Here is a 23170-nt window from a genome sequence, read left to right on the forward strand (position 1 = left end):
GCCTCAACAAGTAGCAATGATGCACACAAGTAAAGTGATACTAATGTGACATGAATTACTTATAAATAAAATTTAAATTTGAAAACATCCGTGCCTCTCAATAAATGCTTTCAAAAGGTCTTAAGTTTATGGCAATCGAGTTGGACAGGAATATTCGTGCATTAATAGAGAGTCTCCCAGTTTGATCAGGAAGCACTTTCTAGTGCAGTCTTGGCTGAGGCTTTGACAGCTGAAAGCAGCAAAGTTTTCACTGTCATGTGATAACATGTTTCCTGCACATACCACAGTCGCTTTGAATTGACTTGTGGGCAATGAAGCAACGCAAGAGAGTGGAGGTGGCACACACTTCCAGTTCTGTTGTCAGGAACAGCTCATCACTGACAAACTATTGTCCTTTGTCTGGGAACATATGTCTCAAATAGAATGCTGATTTTGCACCTACCCTATCAAATATTCCATAGAAATTTTAACTGAGGTTATATCAGGTGGGTATAAAACCAACAGTGAATCCACTCCAATCAGGATCCTAAGTGATAGATGAATTAAAATTGCTTCCCATTGGGTGGTCTTTAAAATTAATGGATAGAACCACTGAATGGACAAGGCAGTGAATCTGCACAGTTACTGCCTTTGCTGCTGAGTACATGTATCTCTGGGCATTGCGGTGCGTCGAGGTAAAACGAACAAAGTGAAATTCACAGCTGACCTTAGAGGAACCAATGTGGGAGATCTCACTGTACAAGAACAGATACATGCATAGTTTTTACCTGTAAACCTGCTGTAAGCCAAAGAAGTATTTTTGAACTGTAGTCACGTTGTAATGTAGGAAATCCAGCAGCCAATGAGCTCAAATCAATTTCCATGAACGGCAATGTCTGAAGAACCTGTTGTTCTGGATAAATGCTGGCTATAAGAAAAATATAGCCTTGGGGCAGCATGGTGGCTCAGTGGTTAGCACTGCTGCCTTACAGTACCAGGAACCTGGGTTCAATTCCAGCCATGGGCGATTATCTGTGTGGAGTTTGCACATTCTTCCAGTGCCTGCGTGGGTTTCCTCTGGGTGTTCCGGTTTCCTCCCACAGTCTAAAGATGTGCAGGTCAGGTGAATTGGCCATGCTAAATTGCCCAGAGTGTTAGGTGCATTAGTCAGCGGTAAATGTTGGGGAACTGGTCTGAGTTGGTTACTCTTCAGAGGGTCAGTGTGGCCTGTTACCACACTGTACAGAATCTAAATGTATGGGGCCCTGGTTTAGAATTAATCTGAAAGACTATTCGAAATGCATTGTTTATAAGACTATTATATGTTTGGACTATCTCTTTAAAGAAGATGGGTGATGAAGGGACTTGCTGTGATTCTAACAAGCCCTGGTTGCTGTGGTGCATCTGGCCAGGGTGAGGGGATGCAGGGTAATTCATTGGAAAAGAGTTTCTGGAAGTTCATACCTGTAGACAGTGGAAAAAGCATCTGTGCTGATAGTGGGTCAATTGAAAGTCTATAAATCTCATAGGGAAGAGTTAGAAATATGAGACGTTACAAACAGCTACACTTTAAATGCCTGCTTAAGGCAGATTTTTTAATGAGAGATTTTGGACGTCCTTGAGAAATTGCTGGGGGTATTCCAGTCTGTGTGCAGCACACTTAAGGAATGGCAGCTGAACATCCTGCCTACCAACAAGTCCGACACAATTTCCAAGGCAACACGAGGTATGGCAATAGGCTTCAAACGGTTTCAGTCACTGTGACCAATTTCAAGAGAGTCCAGATTCCCTCAGCTGTTCATTTAATTATTAATGCCATTTTTAAAATTATAAACCATGTCCTTGTGAAGACAACCATTGAGTACTGTTTACTGAGGATTCATCCCCACGTTACAGCGTCACATCAATACAAGCATATGCTCAGGGCATCAAAATGCTTTTAAGCTTTTGAGGATTAATTTCAATTCTCCAAGATTGGAGCAAAACCTTGCAAACTTTAACTTGATACAATTCTTGAAAATAAACACATTACACAGTGCTGTTACGTAGAAGGGTGTGTGAAGGGTTTATCAGAACAGGCTGCTGTTGTAATCTATACCAACATGAAATGTAAGAAATATCCAGATTCTTCACTAAATTAAACATCGACAGTCAATCATTTCAGATTTGATCGAAATGTTTTTACAAAATTATTCTGAGATTTCTGCCATAGTGGACAGGCAATCATTTATTGTCTGCCTTTAACTACCTCTGAGAAGGTGGGGGTGAGATGCCTTCTTGAATTGCTGCAGTGCATGTGGTGTGGGTACATCCACAGTGCTGTTAGGGATGAAGTTCAACAGAAACACTGGAGGAATGGTGTCATAGTTCCAAGTCAAGATGGTTTGTGGCTTGGAGGAACACCTACGGGCAGAGATGTTCCCACGCTGCCTTTGTCTTTCCAGGTTCCGGGATTTGGATGGAGCTGCCAATGTCTTAATGTTTTTTTTTGCAGCTGTGATGTTTTTTACATGGCCAGTGTGCATCTGTGGTGGATGGAGTGAATGTTTAGAGTGAAGGAAGGTTTACCAGTCAAGTAGGTTGCTTTGTTTTGAACAGTGACAAGTTTCTCGATTGTCTTTGGAGCTACACCTATCCAGGCAAATGGAGTTAAACCCCTGACCTGTGCCTCCTATGGCACAGATGGTCAATCATTTGCATTAGAATTCCCAGGGAACTATTATATGCTCTTGGAATTCATGGAAAAAACAAAGCACTCCTCATATAAACCTCAGAACAGATGTGGGGACATCTTTGTGGTAAATTATATCATTTTAACATGCAGCTAATTCCAATCTGTTATTGGTATAAATCGTGGAGGCAATCTCATCTCACCCCATGATGTTGGTAGTTAAATATTTGAGTACCATCTGAGACAGCCATCAATATTTCAGAAAGCAGAGTAATTAAGCAGCAAGAAAGCAAACTTCACTGGGGTATGAAATGAGGGAGAGAGAAAAAGATTGCAAGATCAGTTTCCACTGCTTGGGGTGTGGGTTAACAAATTTTGATGACTCTTACACTAATCCTAGCATTTATGTGAGACCATTTTTTTTGTCAGTTTCTCCATGATATAAATCTCCTCTGCTAGGAAGCAATCAGTGAATGAAAAGAGACAAAGTTTATTTGGACTCCAATCCTGCCTGAATTAAACACAGTAGCAGGGCTAACTGCCATGTCAAATCTGAGGCAAGACTTTCACAGGAATGGATCTTTAGCAGTCATCAGGATGCAAGCAGCCAGTGGAAGGAGGTCCGACCAACACACATCTAACAGTGCACAATTTCAGTAATTCAGTTGTTTTGATGTTAACTTACTGGTGGCAGTCTCTGGTGGCTCCTTTAAGTGTTGCACATTCAACTGTGTTAAACACAAAAAAATTTGACAAAATCGTTTGACTGCGAGCAAAAATGGTAAACGTGTCTCTTACAGCATTAAGCCCACTTCCTTCAAAAGCCCAGGACCGAATGTTGGTGTCAGTTGAGAGTTTGAGAGTGGCCTAACTAATCCTAGTGCCAAATAAGCTCATGCCCATCATTCGTTGCAGTGACCCCATCAGCATCTATTTCTTTAACAGATGCTTTTTGAGGAACAGTTCTTCCTTTAATGCTCAAAGGCACGATCACGACCTTAACAGGTATCTCTGAGAATACACTTTACGCTTTGATGCAAACCAACCTTCCAGCCTTTGGTTTTCCTTCTCCATCCGAAGCAATAGGATCTGCTGACAGATGGCCTTTCTCCACATGATCCGCAGCTCCTCAGAAGAGTGTTTCTTCTTCTCTCCAACGGGGGCATCATCCGCCATCAGCAGGGAGGCTAAGGGATCCTCTTCCACAGCTGGAGTGAGCGGTGAAAGCGGTGGCAGCTCAATGCTTTCAAGATGATCTGCAGAAACAGAAAGACCAAGTTTCTTATGCCAACTGTCTAGCTTCATAGAAGTAGAATACAGACTCCCTTTTCCACAGTCACCTTTACACAAAAGCACAAGAAAACAAGGACGCAAATAGGCATTTGATCCCTTCAGCAGCACCAAGCATGAATTACTCTCCATAATCCCCACCCCAGTTACTTCAGTGGTGGACAACTTTGTACAAAATTCCTCCCTGATCCCCAAAAAGATAATCAAGCAGAACTATCGGCCAGATTTTGTAGTTGTCATGGGGATGAAACTATCAATATTTAACGTCATTACTTTGTGCAACTGACAGCGATGTCCACTGTCTGCACTTGTGTACTTAAATGTAAAAATCTAGGAGTTTGAATCAGGGACACTCTGCTCCTCCAAAGGGTGTACTGTTGCAAACCTTTGCAGGTGTAATCAACGTCACAATTAGGAATTGGATTTGAATTTCAATTATTTCTTCTCGTTGACTGAGGTGTAATTAAGTTTGTAATGTAATGTTTGTAAGTCACAATTACTGCTGAATAATGTCTCTGGTCATGAACAATTAATTTTAAATATCCGCAATTTTGTTTCTTTCATTCAATTAAAATAAAATCCGTACAGTCTTAAAAGTATAGAAATTAATCTTCTCTTGATGTTTATGTGATTATAGTTTCTACCTTAATCCCAATCTTTAGTCTTAATCCCAATCTTTATTCTGCTCCCTGCAAAATGATTAAAACATGAATGATAATCAGTATGGATACAACATGTCACTGTAGCTAAGAAACATGTTGTATTGGGGAAATCAATCCCACAGACTCAAGGAGAGTTTCCTTGAAGGTTAGGAAAGAACCTAGGCCCTTTATACTAAACATGAAATCCATGCAACTGTATGAACATAGGAATAGGGGGTCAGCTGTTTATCTTCTTCAGTACATTCCACCATTCAACCTGACTGCACCTATGTGCTCTTGCCACATATCCCTTAACACTTTAGACTAACAAAAATAAAGACACTCGGTTATAAATTTAACTTTTGACCTTGGATCAATTGTTGTTTGTGTAAGAGAGTTCAAAACAGTCCACAGCTTTTGTGTGTAAAAGTGTTTCCTAACATATCACACCGTGCCCACAGCTCTGGGCTCCCCAGTAAGTGGAAATAGATTCTCTCTACTGGTTTCCTAATATCAGGAAAACCTTGATCAAATCACACAAATTCCAGAAAATTGCACCTGGTAGCTCATCCATTGGATGCTATAAATCTCTGCTGCATCTTTACGGCTAATATATCTTTCCAAAACATGGTGTTGGACACTGCTGGGTATTATTCTAGATGTGGTCTTCACAGGGTTTCTGTGACTGAAGCATAACTTCCGACCGTTGTACTTTATTCCTCTCAAGATAATGATCACCTCTCCACGAAGCTTTGTGATTATTTTCTGCATCTGTTTATGCTTTACAGAGCCGTGTATCTGAAGCCCAAACCTCTTTGGACCTCTCCTATTCCTTTGCCTTGCACCATTTAAAAACTACTCTGTTCCATCCTTTGTATGTTCAATAGTTGAATTTACATTTGTCTGTACTGAAATCCATTCATCATTGTTTTTGCCCAGTTGTTTAATTTAATCTATTAATATTGCTTGATAATTTTATGCTTCCATCTGCATCACTTAAGTTATGACCTACCATTGTATCATCAGTTACTTTGTGACTTTCAGTCCCATTGTCTAAAGTTGCTAAAGATCACAATGACTTGTGAAGATACATTACTATCTTCTTGGAGGCACTATTAGTCACATCCTGCCAATAAGAGTACTTGCCCATTCTCCCCACATTCTGTTTCCTTCCCGCCTGCTAATTTCCTAACCATGTTGACAATAACCTTCAATTTTATTCACTTCAAATTTAGCTAACTCCTTCCTTAAGAGGGACTTTAATATCTTCTGGATATCGAAACACACACACACAGAAAAACATGGACATTCCCTTGTTGGCTTAAACATTCAGACATGATCTACCCTTTACAAATCCATGCTGGCTCTCTGACCAGTTAAACGTTTAAAAAGTTCCATCATCAAATCTTTAGTTATAGATTTCAGCAAATACCTGACAATAGATGTTAAGCTAATCAGTGTCTACTTCCTTAATTTCCCTCTGTCACCTTTCTAAATGGTGTGCCCTTGTCCTTCAATCACATTTTGTGTAGAGTTAACATCAATCAATGAGTGCTCAATGCCAATCATACTCTACCCACTGTTAAAGGTCAAGGGATAAATTTTCATCTCCATCATTAAAGAAAACTACCTACTCACGGCAGATCTCACTGAATGATGACCTGTCAAGCTATTGATCACCGGACAGCATGGTAGCTCAGTGGTTCGCACTGCTACCTCACAGCGCCAGGGACCCGGGTTTGATTCCAGCCTCAGGCAACTGTCTGTGTGGAGTTTGCACATCCTCCCTGCGTCTGCATGGGTTTCCTCCCATTGCTCCGGTTTCCCCCCACAATCCAAAGATGTGCAGGTTAGGTGAACTGGCCATACTAAATTACTCGTAGTGTTCAGGGATGTGTAGATTAGGTGCATTAGTCAGGAGTAAATATAGGGTAGAGAAATGGGTCTGGGTGGGTTACTCTTTGGAGGGTCGGTGTGGACTTGTTGGGCCGAAGGCCTGTTTCCACACTGTAGGGATTCTAATTCTAATATGTTATGTGCAACATTCCCAAGTTGATATTAAGAGGTCCTCCTACAACAAAACATCTCCTCACATCTCTGGAATACTGTACCTTCCAAAGTTCCTTTCTGCTGCATGGCCGCAGAGGACTTGTTCATGGGTGAGGCGACGCGTAGAAAGATCCGCTGGCGCCAAGAGATTCGCCGAGGAGTGAGGATACCCCCTCCTCCACTCAACGACTCAGTGCTGCAGCCAGAAAAGGCCCTTCTCCTGCCTTCACCATCACTAAAGCAGAAAAAGGAAAGCATTCACAGAGACAAATACCATAACCAAGAACACATTGAACCCATTGTCTCCAGCACTGATCACTCCTCAGTGAGGAAGTAAACAGTGGCCAAATGTAACATGGTATTGAGGTGCAGCAAAAAGGGCACACACTTATTAAATAGTCCCATGAAGAAGAAATTTCATCCTATTGGCGTGAACACAAATTAGTGATAAAAGATGATTAAACAGCTAAATGGATTACATGTATACTTCTCTGACTTTTTCCAACAAATAAGGAAGTTAAACTGCGAAGTGAAACTGCTACTAACCAGGACGTTTGCTTCTTTTCTTCATTTATAGAATTACTGTGTCAATGTGTGAACTTCTCATTTCAGCACCAACAGTGAACAGCATAAATCCAAGATCAACATGCAAACAGCATAAGGTACTAAGCTTTCCACTGATCGTGATCTGGAAAAGATTTATCCTTACTCTACCAGTCACACTTGCCTTTTTTTTAAATGTAATGCGCCCAAATTACTTATTTGTAAATAAATACGAGTGCTTACGGCACTTAAGCAGGCCATTAGACTCATGTGCCTGTGCTGGTACTCTGCAAGATCAAACGAGCCAGTACGACTCCTGGCCTTGTATCTGCAGCCCAACAAATTTTCTCTCGACATAAGGCTATTACAATGCTCTTTTAAAGCTACAAATGAAGCTGCCTCCACCACATCCTCAAACAGTGCACTGAAGATCCTAACAACACATGTAAAAACATTTTTGTTTATATATGTCAGAGTCCAGTGTTCCTTTACCTCACCACTAAAGGGCAGTTTCTTTCCCCCATGTCTAGATCTCACATGTTTTTGAAAATCTCTATCAAATTTCCTCTCAACCTTCCACAAAGCAGAACCTCAGCTTCTCTAATTTATCCATATCAGTGAAGTTCTTCCAATGGGGGCTTCCAGATTACTTTAAAACCTAGCCCCATCTATTTGTTATGTGCTAAAAGTGAAACACAAACAAACTGCACTTCTGATTTACTTCATCTGTACTCAAAACTCCACTCTCCTTGGCTGCAGATATTAACAGCATTTACTTCCCTACGACCATCGTCTTATTCATACTGATTTCTTTCAATTCTCACAGGACCTTTGGATTCCTAACATTTATGGGAGAGTACCTTCTGTGAGAAAAGAACCAAAGTATGTGTTCAACTCTACTGACATTTCTTTGTTCCCCATTATATTTTCCCTGGCTTCCATCTGTCTGGGACCTATATCTATGTTTACAAACCTTTCTCTCTTCACATATTTATAGAAGCTTTTACAGTCAATCTTATGTTCCCTGCAGATTTACTCTCATACTCTATTTTCCGAGTCATGATCAAACTTCTTGTCCTGTTTCCCTGAATTCTTACATATTCCCAATCCTTAAACTTGCCATTTTTCTGGCAATTTTATACATCGCTTTGTCTCTAATATTACTCTTAATAGATTTCTGTAAGCCATAGCCGAGCCACCTTTCCTCATTTATTTTTACACCAGAGAGAAAAAGAAATAACAGTTGTGATTCATGCACATGTTCTTTAAACATTACAAAACAGCTTGATGGTGGATAGATGAAGTTCCCCAATCTATCCTTCCCATTTTGCGCTCATACCCTCATAGCCTCCCTTTACTTAGATTCAGGACCCTAGTTTCGATTTGAATACTTCACTCTCCATTCTAAAGAAGAATTCTATCACATTATAATCGCTCTTCCCTAAGGGACTTCACATACAAGACTGTTAATTAATCCTTTCTCATTGCTCAGTACTCACTCTGGAATAACCTATCCACCAGTTGGTTCCTCAAGCTATTGGACTAAAAACCCATCATGTATACATTCAAGGAAATCCTCCTCCACAATATCATTATTACTCTGGTTTGATCGATCTACATGTAAATTATAGTCATCCATGATTATATTTTTATTCTTAATGGTTCATACTTTTCCTTACATTTCCTATTGTTTAGGAGTGTAGCTCAGTTGCCTGGATGATTGATTTATGATGCAGAGAGACACTAACAATGTGGGTTCATTTCCCACACCAACTGAAGTTACCCTCTCACCTGTCTTGAGGTATGGTAACTCTCAGGTTAAACAACCACCAGTCTCTCTCTGTAATGAGATAGCACGCCTATTGTCCGGTAGGACTTGAGACTTTATCTTTTTATAGACAAATCCCCAATAATGCTTTTTACCTCATGCTGCTGATTCCACATCATAATTTTTCAAGCCAATACCTTTCCCCAATATTGCACTGATTTCACCTTTTACTGACAATGTTCCCACACATCTTTTCCCTTTCTGTCTTTTTTTCCGAATTAATGAATATCCCGGATGTTCACTTCCCATTCTTGGTCACCCTGGAGCAACATCTCCATTAATGATTTGGGAAGGGGGTGTGTGTGTGTGTGTCTCTCCTTCCATGGATACCACGACTATATGTAAACTACAAAGGACCGCGCAATCAGACAAATCAATGGGGGGGGGGACAAAATGAATTGGTCTGGGGCAAACCTCAAACATGCAGCTCCAAATGCAGGATGACAAATCAGATGGGGAGGACTGAACGTATATCACAACAGTTTGTACCAATTCACACTGCTAATTCATCTACCTTATTGTGAATGCTTCATGCATTAAGATGCAAAGCCTTTATACTTGGCTTTCTAACCCTGTTAGTCATCTTAGCTCTATTTGGCACTAGGTTCCTATTTATCTTTCACCTTTTTTTCTGACGACCACTTTTGCTTCTTATCTTTCTGATTTTATTATGTTTTAATCTCGGTATCTCCCTCCTCTGTCTTCCTACTCAGGTTTCCATCCTACATCATTCTAGCATAACCCCTCCCTGACAGCACTCACGAACACCCCAAACCAGGAACGTTCATCCTAGTCCTGCCCAGTTACGACCCATCCTGCTTATACTGGTCCTACCTTCCCCAGAACCAATCCAATGCCCCAGGAATCTGGATCCATTCCTCCTACACTATTCCCTAGACACATATTCATCTGATAGATCATTTTACTCCTGCTAGCACAGGGTGCTGATCATGATCATGAGATGACTACCTTTGACGTTGTACTTTCTAATTTACATTCTAACTCACTATATTCTGCTTGTAGAACCTCTGTTTTTTTTATGCTATGTTATTGGTACTGATATGTATATTGACCACCGGCTGTTCACCTTCCTCCTTACGAAAATCTTGCAGCTGCTCAGAGCGTCCTTGACCCTGGCACCCTGGAGGCAATATTCTATCCTGGAATCTTTTTTGCAGCCATTTATCCCCTTACTGAGGAGTTCCCTGCCATTCTTCTTCCTGCCCTTGGGCACTGGAGCCTTCCAGGATGCTGCGGAGCTGGTTCCTGCTACAAATCCGTTATAAGTCCAATCCTGAGCAGTAACCAAATCAGTGTATCTGTTGGAAATGGGGTCAGCTACAGGCAACTCCTGCACTACTTGCCTTCCTCCTCTCTGCCTGATTGTCACTAATCTGCTTTCTGCATTTTATCTGTGGTGTGACCACCTTTGTCCACTATAACCTTAGCATCATGAATGCTCCACAGCATGTCCACCCACCACTCCACCTCCGAAATGTAACTGGCCAGTAGTTCAACACTGGGACTCACTTCCTGCACATGCAATCCCCAGAAACATTCCCGCTCCAACTCTCACTTCTTACACTTCCTTACGGGGTGACAGAGAACTCTCCTTTCCAATATTCGGATATTTCAAATGATGTGCCCCTACCTGAAAGAAAAGACAGGCTGCTAGGAAAAAGGTTTTTATCACAGAAATCTTCCCCTGATTTAATGGAGTAAGTCTAATAGAGAGTTCCTGCTTCAACATGTATCAAAAGGGTTCTGTTTTTCCTAGCACTCCAAAGCCCACCCTTTCTCCAGTTTACAAAAGAGTGGTCCTGAACCCCTCTGCATGGAAACATTGCCCCTTAGGTCCCTTTAAATCACTCCCCTCTCATCTTACAACTAAGCCCAGAAGTTTTGGGCTCTCCTCCCTTGGGAAAAAGATATTGGGTTATTCACACTATTGATGCCCCTCATGCTTTTATAGACTTCAGCCTCTGATGCTCCAGGGAAACAAGCCACAGCCTGTCCAGCCTCTTCCTATAGCTCAAACCCTCCAACCCTTGCAACTTGCTCGTAAATCTTTTCTGAAACCTTTCAAGTTTCACGACATCCTTCCAATAGGGGAGGAGACCAAAATTGAATGCAGTATTCTATATGTGGCCTAACCAATGTCCAGTACTGCCATAACGTGATATCCCAACTCCTACATGCAATGCACTGACCAATGAAGGCAAGGATACCAAATGCCTTCTTCACCACCACTACGTGTGACTCCACTTTCAAGGAACTATGCACCTGCACTATTAAGGTTCGGCAATGCTCCTAACATTAAGTGTATAAGTCTTTCCCTGGCTTGCCTTTCTAAAAGGCAGCATCTCACATTTATCTAAATTAAACTCCCCTCCACTCCTTGACTCATTTGCCCATGTGATCGAGGTCTCACTGTACTCTGAAATACCCTTCCTCACAGTCCACAACATCACCATCTGCAAACTTACTAACCATATCTCCTGTATTCACACCCAAATCATTTAGATAAACGATGAAAAGCAGTGGGCCCAGCACACTGATCTTTGCCACTCACACTGATCACATGCTTCCAGTCCAAAAGACAACCCTCCACCAACATCCCCTGTCCCGTACCTTCCGAAGGACTAGCAGACATTAGAGACAGAGCTTTACATACTTCAGAAAAAAACATTCAGCCCAGACAAGGTTTGTTACACCATAAAACTAAGCAAAACAAGTAAACCATGAAGTATCTCCTGATACCCTATGGAATGGTACTCTGTCCAAAGTGGAAGGCTCATCATCTTCTTCCCTGGAGCAACTAGGGATAAGCAATCAATGTCAGCTTTACCAACAGCACCTACATTCGAGTGAATGAATGAAAAAAGTTCAGTTCGCTTCTCAGCCGACGACATGATCTCCTTACCTACCTGTTGGGAGCAGGTAATGAATTCTGCTACAATTCATAAATGTAACTCTTTTGAACCATGTCATATAAAAACTGCTTCATCCAAGAGACTGTTGCCATTAAGTCATGTATTTCAAATGCTCAATACTCACGCCCTCCTTGTAATAAAATTATTTACGTTGCATACGCCTCTGCTCATAGCCACAGTGAGTCACAGGTCTGATATTTTAATGTCACTTTATATGGACATTGAAAAGTTCTCCACCACTTCCCTGCTTGTAAGAATTGGTTACCTATGATGGAAAGGAGCAGACGCATGGCAATGGTAGGCTCCCTAACTATAAACCTTGCCACAAAACCAAAATATTGCAGAGGCTGGAAACCAAAATGAAAAGAGAAAGTGCTGGAAATATTCAGCAATGAACTCACTCAGTTTATGGTTTAGCTTCATGATGTTGCATCAGAACAGATCAGAAAGGTCATCAACTTGAAACTAGGGGCAGAATCTTGTATTGATCCTGGGAGTGGAAAGCAAAGTGGACATGGGAACCTAACTCACTGAAAGGCCAAAACTCAGATTGTTAGCTGCGGGATGAAAATTTGCAATCAGGTTCTCGGAATTTTATAAGTGGGTAAAGCTTCCTGAAGTTTTTTTTCCACATGTATTTGCATGTCATGAATGCTGATTGAAAAAAAACTGGCTCACCAGAATGTAGTGCCCTTCTCAAATAAATTGTACGTGAATAAGCAATAGATGACTTCAGATTACAGCTGCACAGAAGCAGCATTGCAAGGTGTCATATTTGCTAGATTTCAGAGTGAGTAGCAGCTGTTTGTCAACTTTGGGTAGTGTTTGTTGATGTTGGAGATTTGCTGGCAGAGGTCTGAGTTGCATAGGTGCAGGAAGTGGACTAAACACAGGAGATTGGAATCTAATGGCCATGGAAATCTACGGATCAGGAGTGAAAGTCTGTCTGAGTAAGGGAGGCAAGCTGATGGAGGAAGTGAGTCAGGGACAGGGAGGAGAGAGGCAGGATGACCAGGGGAAAGGAGGAAGAGCCAAAATGTTTTGCTGCAAGCATCTGCTCTAAGAGCTCACATGATGTTCCTGGCTTGCAGGGAATTACTGCCTGTCCTGGTGACTTTTAAATAGGACTCAGGACCTTTGATTCCATTAGCTAACAGGTGGGCTGTTGACTTTCTGCCTGCTTTATCACAAGACACACCATGAGTTCCCCTAATGCATCGGTGATGAGCTGACAAGTATGCAGCCACACGACTCCAACCTCCATGCCCACTGCTGACTTTGTACTCCAGAATGGAAGATTCTATCGATTAACTCTGTTACTTTCTACAGAGGCTGCCTATTCTGCTGGGCATGTCCACTATGTTTTGTCTGTAAAACTTTGCATCAGCCTTCTACAAGGCTAGTAAGCATGCTTCATCTGCCACGACACTGAGTTCTGAAATTCCCTCCTTAAACCTCGCTTCCTCTCCACCTTTAAGACTCTGCACTCTTGAAAAGCTCTCTTTAATTAACTTTCCAGTGAACTGTTTCAGTATTCCCTTGTGGTTTGGTGTCTAATTTTGATTGATATGCATTTACAATGGGGGACAGTTTACAATGCCTAAGATGTGGTACAAATGCAGATTGCAACTAGTAATCTTTTGGAAGATGCTATTAGGAGACGAACTATCATTGAAGGTTGCTAGAAATACAGTAATTGAAAGACAAACAGATCAGTCACGATTATTCATGAATGGTGGGGCAGATACAAGATTTAAAGCAGTCTATCTCTGCTCCTTTTTCATACATTCTATATGTTTACAGTTTATATCAACTACTGAGATGAAGGAAGCAAAGGCATAGTAACAAAATCTTAGCAAGACTTATACACTTAAGATCCTAGGGAGTGTTGCTGAACAAAGAGACCTTGCAATGCAGTTTCATAGTTCCTTGAAAGTGGAGTCGCAGGTAGATAGGATTGTGAAAAAGGCATTTGGTATGCTTTCCTTTATTGGTCAGAGTATTGAGTACAGGAGTTGGGAGGTCATGTTGTGGCTGTACAAGACATTGGTTAGGTCACTTTTGGAGTATTGCAATTAATTCTGATCTCCCTCCTATCGGAAGGATGTTGCAAAACTTGAAAGGATTCAGAAAAGATTTACAAGGCTGTTGCCAGGGTTGGAGGATTTGAGCTATAGGGAAAGGCTGTATAGGCTGGGGCTGTTTTCCATGGAGTGTCAGAGGTTGAGGGGTGACCTTATAAGGATTTGTAAAGTCATGAATGGCATGGATAGGATAAATAGACAAAATCTTTTCCCTGGGGTGGAGGAGTCCAGAACTAGAGGGCACAGGTTTAGGGTGAGAGGGGAAAGATATAAAAGGGATCTAAGGGGCAACTTTTTCACACAGAGGGTGGTGCATGTATGGAATGAGCTGCCAGAGGAAGTGGTGAAGGCTGTTTAAATTGCAACATTTAACAGGCATCTAGATGGGTATTTGAATAGGATGGGTGCAGAGGGATATGGGCCAAGTGCTGGCAAACATAACTAGACAATTTTGGGATATCTGGTTGGCATGGACGAGTTCGACTGAAGGGTCTGTTTCAGTGCTGTACATCTCTGTGGCTCTCAAATCTCCAGATATCACAAAGAGATGTAGGAAGAAATAGGGAAGTGCATTGTAAAGATGACAGAAGGGGGATATAGATAGGTTGGGCGAGTGGCCAGTAACCTAGCAGACAATATTTTGTGCAAAAATGTGAAATTGTTCACTTTAGCAGGAAGAACAAAAAAATTGCTGAAAGGAGACTAGGGGTTGAAGCTTTTCATCGTGAATGCATCAGAACTAAGATACAAGAAACAGATGAACAAAGAGATACCATCTTATACTCAATGAGAAGAGGTTGTTGATTGGCTTGCCATCATTAACATGGAGATGTGTGAAGAACATCTGAACATTGAATTAACTGTCAATCTTAATTCTCAGGACAAGGCAGCAAGATTCTGATTGGTTAAGTGTCATAGGGCTGGAGCATGCAAAATGGCAGTCAGAATCTACCTGCAGTATTGCTGCACCTCCATGTCAATGATGGCCAGGTCAATAAGCATCCTCTTCTTACTCTGTATGTAATGGTTTTCGTTTGTTTAAGATTGTCGTAGTTCTGATGAGTGCAAGATGAAAAGCATCCACTTATATATTTTCAGGTATGCTTTGTGCTATCAAGCATAAAAATAGCAGAGAAAGGTGAATGACGGCAAAATTTTAAGATGCAGAGATTCTGTGTTCTCATGCATTAGTTACAAGAAGGTACAATGGAGGTACAGCAAATAATTAAGGAGGCAATAGAATGCTATTCATTATTCTAAAAGGAATTGAACATAAAAGTGAAGACAGAAATGTTCTGAAGAAGGGTCACTGAACTCAAAACATTAATGTTTTCTCTTCACAAATACTGCCATACTTACTGAGTTTCTCTAACAACATGTTTTCTTTTGTTGCATCTCAAGCATTCAAAGTAGTTTGATTTACTAAAAATGTCGTGCTTCTGCTTTACAACTTGAATAGTGTGTGCTATTGTTCTTTTTTGCTTAAGAAAGGACGTAAGTGCATAGGAAGCAGTTCAGACAAGGTTTACTGGATTGATATCTGGAATGAGTGGGTTGGTTGAAGGGGAAAAGTTAGATGAGCTGGGCTCAATCCCACTGGATTAGTGGTGCTGAAAGAGCACAGCAGTTCAGGCAGCATCCAAGGAGCAGCGAAATCGACGTTTCGGGCAAAAGCCCTTCATCGATTTCACTGCTCCTTGGATGCTGCCTGAACTGCTGTGCTCTTCCAGCACCACTAATCCAGAATCTGGTTTCCAGCATCTGCAGTCATTGTTTTTAACCTCAATCCCACTGGAGTTTAGAAGAATGAGAGGGAATTTGACTGAAGTGTGTAAGATCATAAACTATCGTTATAAGATGGTTGTGAAAAGATAATTCCTCTTGTGGTGAAATGAGAACAAGGGCTATTGTTTTAACATCAGGAGTACCCCTTCAGACAGTAATGAAGCAAACTTCTGTTTTTCCTCTGAGATTGTGCAAGTCTGGAATTCAGGAGGTGGTGTCATTGAATATTTTTAGAGTGGAGATGCACAGATTGGAGTTAGGGAGGGTGTTGATGGAAATGTGGAATTCAAAATACAAACCGTTCAGTCATGATCTTATTAAATAGCATAACTGGATCAATGCGCTGAATTGCCTACTTCTGCCCATATATTAGTAGAAATATTTTGCCTCATCACAATCATGTCAACTTCCAAAGCAGCAGAGACTCATTCGGGAACTGTACTGAAATATCTGCACAGCCAGATATTTCATTTTGCTTTAATATGCCTCTCCAGTAAGTGCCTCACCCTTCAAGAAAAGTTGCTCCCTGTAGGTTTAGGGAGCTCTGCAATGTTTAAGAAGCCCTGCAGTGCTGAGGCATTTTTTTTAATCTTGTGCTTTGGTTCTATTCTTCTTTCCAAAGGTGGCAACTCAAATAACCCTAATTACAGTAAAAGAGAAATTGCATTTACATAGCATCCTCAGACCACCCTTGAGCTTCACAGCCAAATAAATATTGTTGAATTGAGGTTGCTTCTGACATGTAGGGGATCCAAGAGCCAATATCTGTCCCATAAATTAAGTGTTCATGTCAAGCAACCTCTCTCTCTAATTGCGCCTCCTCTGAGATTACACATGCTGATTGGCATGTAATACCATTCCCAATATGCACTTTCAGTTTTGCCACTCACTCTTTGGAGTTCCACGGAAGAGAAAAAAGTATATAAATGGTAAGGTATTCTTCTTTTTTCATGATGTTGGGTGAGGGATAAATATTGATATCCACCTTCAAAATACTATCAGAGGATTTTTGATGTCTGCCCAAGAGAGCAGATGGGATCTTCTGTTTACATCTCATCTGCAAAAATCTAACTACATGCCACTCCTTCAGTACAGCATCAATTCAGATTACACGCTGAAACACTGACTCCCAAGGTACAAACATCTGATTCAAATGTGAGTCATCAATAACAGCCACGTTTGATTCTGTGAATCAAAGGAGCTCAGTACAAACCAACATGAACCATAACCCCAGAACAATACTCGAGGAATACAAGCCAGTAGTCATCTTTATGTTGCTCAAGATCACAATCCAACACCAGACTTTTTCTCATTGCAGTCACCAGTATTTATTTTCAAGATATGATCCACAGTCCTTTGACTTTTTAATGAAATCACATTTCTGCATAATCCACTTCGAAACACTGTCCCCAAATTTTGCAATAGTAGCGAAGCCCTGAGTCCATTAGCATTACCACTCTTAAAAGGATATCGAGTTCTGGAGTGCATGCATTGTGCAGTTAAAAACAGAATATCACCATCAGTGATTTTAAACTTATCATAAGGTACACTGTTGATGTCTCTGCCTCATCCACCAGAATGTAACTAAGTAGTAAGCACTTAATTGATGAGAAACTATCCTTTTACACGATCAAGCTCTTGAATAAGTTAAACCTTGCTAAATGAAATGCAACTGGGTTTTATCAGCAGACTCAGATTGTTATGATTGTTGATGAGTCTCACCAAGTTCCACACTGAAAACAGACATGTTGACAAAACATTTCACTCATTCCACTCGTCTTGACTCCATAAAGTCAAGAACGCCAAATTTCAAACAAACACAATTTAAAGGTTTTGATTGGTTAGTTGACTCAAATTGAAGTGTTGCCATGGAGAAGGTAGTGGGGAATTTGAGATTGTCTGCAGCTGCCTGGTAATTCAGAAAAGACACTATGTTTGTACATATTTCTTCTGTTTACAAAGAATGGATCATTGTGTAGGTCACATTTAGCAAGTGTGAAATGAGCTACATTATGAGTTTGATCAATTAGCTAAATTGGTTGTTCTCACACGAACATACGGAAATAGATTCATTTTTTTAGCCAGCTCTGCTATTCAATAAGTTCATGATTGATCTTATCTGAAACCTCCACATTTCAGCCTAGACCAGATAAATTTTGACGTTCTTGCTTAACAAAAATCTACTTACCTCTGACTTTAAAAAATTCATGGACTCTTCCATTACCTTTTGAGGAAGAGAACATCAAAAACTCTCAACCCTCAGAGACATTTTACTGCTTTAAATGGATGACCCCTTATTTTAAACAGTGACCCCCAAATAGAGATTCTTGGTGAAATCTTGTAGCGTGTAGCCAAATTCAGAAAGCAGAATTCAGAATTTCAGGATTGAAACCAAATAATATTTAAAATAAGTAACAATTAATAGTTTAATTTTGTTTAAATAAAGACTTGCATTATCCTAATTAAAAAAAATTGTTTGCAAATGGACATTCATGCTAACAGAAACGGAATACAATCTTCCTTCACTTTGATTAGTTTTCTCTAAATATTCCTAACATCACCCTGGGCCTATTTTTTCAACTGCTATCCAAAAGTGATCTGCAACCAAAAGCAGACTCTGTCTCAGTTTAGGTGTGAGAGACAGCGAATGGATTTGGTGTACAAGTATTTTTACAGTGCGTCTGTTATGAAGCCCATCAAGCTTATTCTCGCTCACTATTGTGGTCCTTAAAACATAAGTTGGTTATTCCTTACTAGAAGCACAGAAACATGCTGCACTGAAGGAGACAATTCAGCCATTTGTATCTGTGCTAGTTCTGTGAAAGAGCATTCAGGCTTAGTTTCACACACCCCTCCATAGTGTATCTGTAACCCTGCAAGTTCCTTGCTCTTAATTACCTGTTGACTCCCTTTTATATATTTATAGCCTCAGCTTCCACCACATGTCCAGGGAGAGCACTCCAGATGCAAACCACTCTCTTCATTTATCATCTCTGGTTACTGACTCACTCATTATAGGTGAATGGCCAGTATCTACTCTACCAAAACATCGTTGTCTAGTGACCCTCAATTAGGTCAACTCTTAACCTTCTCCATTACAAGGCAAATGATTCATTCCAAACTTATAACCTACGAATGTTTTAGCCAGAAAAATATGGCATCTGAGGGTGGGTGAGGCTTTGTTCAGTCCCGCCCAGTTATGCAGAAGCACACATACTATTGGCTTAAATATTTGCCTGCAAATGTTTGAGTAATTTTCAGTTCACAATCCTGCTGAACAGTCGCTGCACTATAACACAGCAGATGGGCCGGCCAGAGGATTGGATTAATTACATAAAGGAATCACTGACGCGTTTGACTGTGAGAGCAGCAGTAATGCACGGTAATAAACTGCCTCCCTTAGATTTGTGGGAAAATATAAATTCATTACTCAGTCTCTCACAGCGCAACAACAGAAAGAGTTACCTTTAAATGAAAAGCTGTGCATGTCGTCTATGTCCAGGTGTTTGCTGGACACTCTCGTCCTGGAGTGAAGCACTCCACTGGCTCCACCTTTGCAGACCCCAGCTACGAACCATAGAAATCTCCATTAAGTGAGTCACTTCAACTTTGTCAGCATTAGAGACGCATTCCACAAGATCAGACTGGCCAGACTCTTAGATAGCTGCAATGACAGATCACTACAATCAGCATGCAGGTTTCCAATGTCTGTCGTAACCATCCAGCCTTCAAAGGAAGAACCACAAAACCTTTCAGCCAAGAACACAGCAAGTTGTGACTTGCTTCATGTTTCACACTTCCTTATTATCTTTAACATGTATTTTCACTTAAACTGTTCAGCAAATGGTGGCCAGAAAACCCTCTGAAAAAAACAATAGGTCACTGATCCTTTTCACCTACAACTACACAGGCAACCAGAACAACGTGGATTTATAAACATATATAGAAACAGGATGATATTTGGGCCTTACGTTACACAATATTCAGACCGACAACTTAAGTGGTGTGTTAGCTTCTTTTGGTAGAGGGATTGAGTTTCAGAGCCATGACGTCATGTTGCAGCTGTACAAAACTCTGGTGCGACCATATTTGGAGTCTTGCGTACAATTCTGGTCACTGCATTATAGGAAGGATGTGGAAGCTTTTTAAAGGGTTCAGAGGAAATTTACTAGGATGCTGTTTGGTATGGAGGGAAGTTCTTAAGATGAAAGGCTGAGGGACTTGAGGCTGTTGTTGTTAGAGAGAAGAAGGTTGAGAGGTAACTTTATTGAGACATATTAAAAAATCAGAGGATTAGAGTGGACAGTGAGAGCCTTTTTCCTCGGATGGTGCTGACTAGCGTGAGAGAACATAGCTTTAAATTGAGGGGTGATAGATATAGGAGAGATGTCAGAGGTAGATTCTTTACTCAGAGTAGTAGAGGCGTGGAATGCACTGCCTGCAACAGTAGTCAACTAGCAAACCGTAAGGGCATTTAAATGGTCTATGGATAGACATATGGATGAAAATGGAATATAGTGTAGGTTAGATGGGCTTCAGATTGATTTCGTAGGGTGGCACAACATGGAGGGCGGAAGGACCTGCGCTGTGATGTTCTAGAACTATAAGACAACTTGCACTGATTTGCCACCTTGCAAAATGGTCCAAGGTGTTTTACAGGACCATAAACCAACAGATACTATGCAACTTAAGGAGATATTAGAAAAGGTGACTATAAGACTAGTCAGAGATAGGTTTTATGAGGCATCTTGAAAAAAAGGAAGGGTAGAGAGGCAGACAGTTTAGGGAGGGAATTCTCGAGCTTAGGGCCCGTGTAGCTCATGGCATGGCCTTGTGGTTGAGAGATTAAAATCAGAGACGTGCCAGAAAACCAAAGATAGACTGCTCATAAAGGATAGATAGTGCAGCCTGGTCTCTATTCCTTTACTAGTTTTTTTTAAAAAACACATTTCTTATATCACATATTTCTAAGCAATAACCCCTCTTCCAGCCTGCTGCTCTACCTCAGTACCTTTCAAGACAGTTAAGGAATTCTGATTTTTTTTGAAGAGCAAAAGAAGCAGAAAAAGGAATTGAAAATGAGAATAGAGAGGAAATAAACTGGAAGACTCTGAGATTTTAAGGAAGCAATTGTACACAACTGTACTTGCTAGTAATCTCAGTGTTTGTCACATGACCTCAAAACACGCGCAAGAATGTTGCTGAGTTTACATCTTACAATTTTGTGCAGTTGAAGTTGCTTGAGCCTTGCATATTTGAGCAAGATAAATTGCATTAAAATAAGAACACGTTTCAAAAACAGATCGTACTGTGGCTCATAAAAATATTTATTTCTTCATTAGAAATTGCTGACTGCTGTTTTAATAGTGATGTTAAAATAAAGCAGGGTGAGAAAAGCTCTTTGAGCAGTTGTGCAATACTGGTTTAGTTTTCCAATTCACCACGGATTACATTACTGTGAAGATCTTTTTGTTTTCTTTCCAAAAGATGTCTAATAAACCAGAACTGAAATCTCTCTGCTGTTTGGACTCAAAAGGAATGAAGGGAACAGGTGGGGTAAGGACAACAGCAACAAGGCAAGTCCGGACAACAGCAACAAGGCGAGTCCAAACAACCAGGACAGAGAGAAATGGGAAAAATGAAAAAGAACATCAAAACTGCAATGAAAAATAGAAAATAGCAGGGTTAAAAAAAGTGAATGAGAAACAAATATGAGGAAAAACATAATTCAGTGAGCCAGACAAAGATTGCAAGATCAAGCAAAAACATAAAGGGTGATGTAATTCCAGAAAGGCCGGTATCCGTCACCAAGTCAGCCTGTATTTCATTGATCCAGCTGCCTCAGAACCTCTCTCAGTGAGCAGGATGCCTGACACTCTTGCTTATATTTGTCAGCCAAGGTTCCCTGATTGGGTCCATTAACCTGATCCACCAGGGAACCCATTCTATGAGGTCCACCTGGCTGACCTCATTACAATCACTACACCCTTCCTCCTCTAAATCCAAAGACATACACTTGCTCTTTTCCTTGTAGCTTTTCCTGGGGCATTTTCACACTGGGTTCAATTCCTCGGAAAGGGGCAGTGTATTCCCGAAGCGTAGCCAACCTCTTGCGCCCAGAGTGTCTCTGAGGAAATTCCTCCTCTTCTTCAGGCAGTAAAGACATCAAGACTACAACATCCAACATGTCCACTCCAGACTCTGAAGTTTCTTCAACACTAGAAAGAGGGGGAGAACCCACAGATTTTGACATTGTTTCCAGCTTTTCTGAAGGGCCAGGTATGTTTAGCTTCTGCCCAATTTGCAAGTTTGCAGCTTTCGTGTGGTCAATGTGCTTGTTCAGGACCACCTCACCTACCCAAACTTTATACATGATGGGACCTGACCTTGCATCACCATGACTCTTCCTCATGCAGGGCTATTTCTGTGGTTTTGCCACCTAACTTCATCCCCTGAAAAGTGGTACAGGCTGATGTTAACCCAAATCGAAGTCTCATTTTTTTTTTGGTCCAAATCCTTACGGGTATTGTCGCATGCTTCTGGGAATCCTCATCTAACCGCAATTACAGGTACAGTTGGCTCGTGTCCAGCATCACAAAGGACAGCTCCCCGCTGACAGCCTTGAATATGAATCCTCGATGTGAGAAATTGGGTATTTATCCAGTTGTGAGAAATGGCTTACCGTTTGTTTAAAATCCCCACAAAGGCAAACTGACCCATCCGGCTTCACCAGTCGGTATGACTGGTGCTGCCCCTTCCACAAACGGGACTGGTTCAAAGATTCCTTTGTTTTCCAGAGTCCTGATTGCAGCCTCTACTTTTGCTGAAAAGGCAAATGGCATTGGGTGGGCCTTCCAGAATCTTCGAATTGCTTCCTGTTCAACATGCAAGGTGGCCTTGGCTCCTTTGATAGTGTCTAGACATTCTTGAAAAACTTCCGGGTATTTAATTAGGACTTCACTCAGGCAGCCATTTTCTACATGAAATCTTTTGGGCCAATCAGGGTGTATCTTTCTCAAGCAATTTTGCCCCATCAGGCTTCGACCCAAGCCTTTTACTGCAATCAGTGGTCACTGTACCAGTTACCTCTCATACGAAACTGAACCCTGAAACTGTAAAGGTTTCCTGATATAGGGTCTCAATCTAGTCCAGGTCAACACAAACTTAAGAGTTAGAGTCCAGTGCGAATTTTGTTAAAGACTGATTCTGCAAGCAGTGATGCAGCCGTGACATTATCAACCTTCATTCAAACCAGGTGACCATTTAACCAGATGTTTATTGTGATTCGTTCTGATTTGGATGTTGTTAAGCAATTTAACTATTGCAAGCCAGATGTAGGTGGCCTTTTCGGGATGTGCATTCTCCTG

The 23170-nt window shown here is 41.1% G+C and overlaps 1 protein-coding gene across 4 annotated transcripts in view; it reads right to left on the reverse strand.

Moving 5' to 3' along the window:
- Positions 1 to 23170, reverse strand: part of tbc1d4 (TBC1 domain family, member 4) — a 275419-nt gene that overhangs the window by 39302 nt on the left and 212947 nt on the right. For 3 of the 4 annotated variants that reach the window (XM_060825895.1, XM_060825894.1, XM_060825896.1), the window contains 2 exons: positions 6693 to 6865; positions 3697 to 3906 (listed from right to left, as the gene is read on the reverse strand). In XM_060825895.1, the coding sequence (XP_060681878.1) occupies positions 3697 to 3906; positions 6693 to 6865 (383 nt within the window). Of the gene's footprint in view, positions 1 to 3696; positions 3907 to 6692; positions 6866 to 19268; positions 19443 to 23170 lie in introns of those variants that run through there. The other variant, XM_060825898.1, reaches the window with a different exon arrangement.

Source organism: Hemiscyllium ocellatum, chromosome 6 (assembly GCF_020745735.1).
Source record: "Hemiscyllium ocellatum isolate sHemOce1 chromosome 6, sHemOce1.pat.X.cur, whole genome shotgun sequence".
NCBI lineage: Eukaryota > Metazoa > Chordata > Chondrichthyes > Orectolobiformes > Hemiscylliidae > Hemiscyllium > Hemiscyllium ocellatum.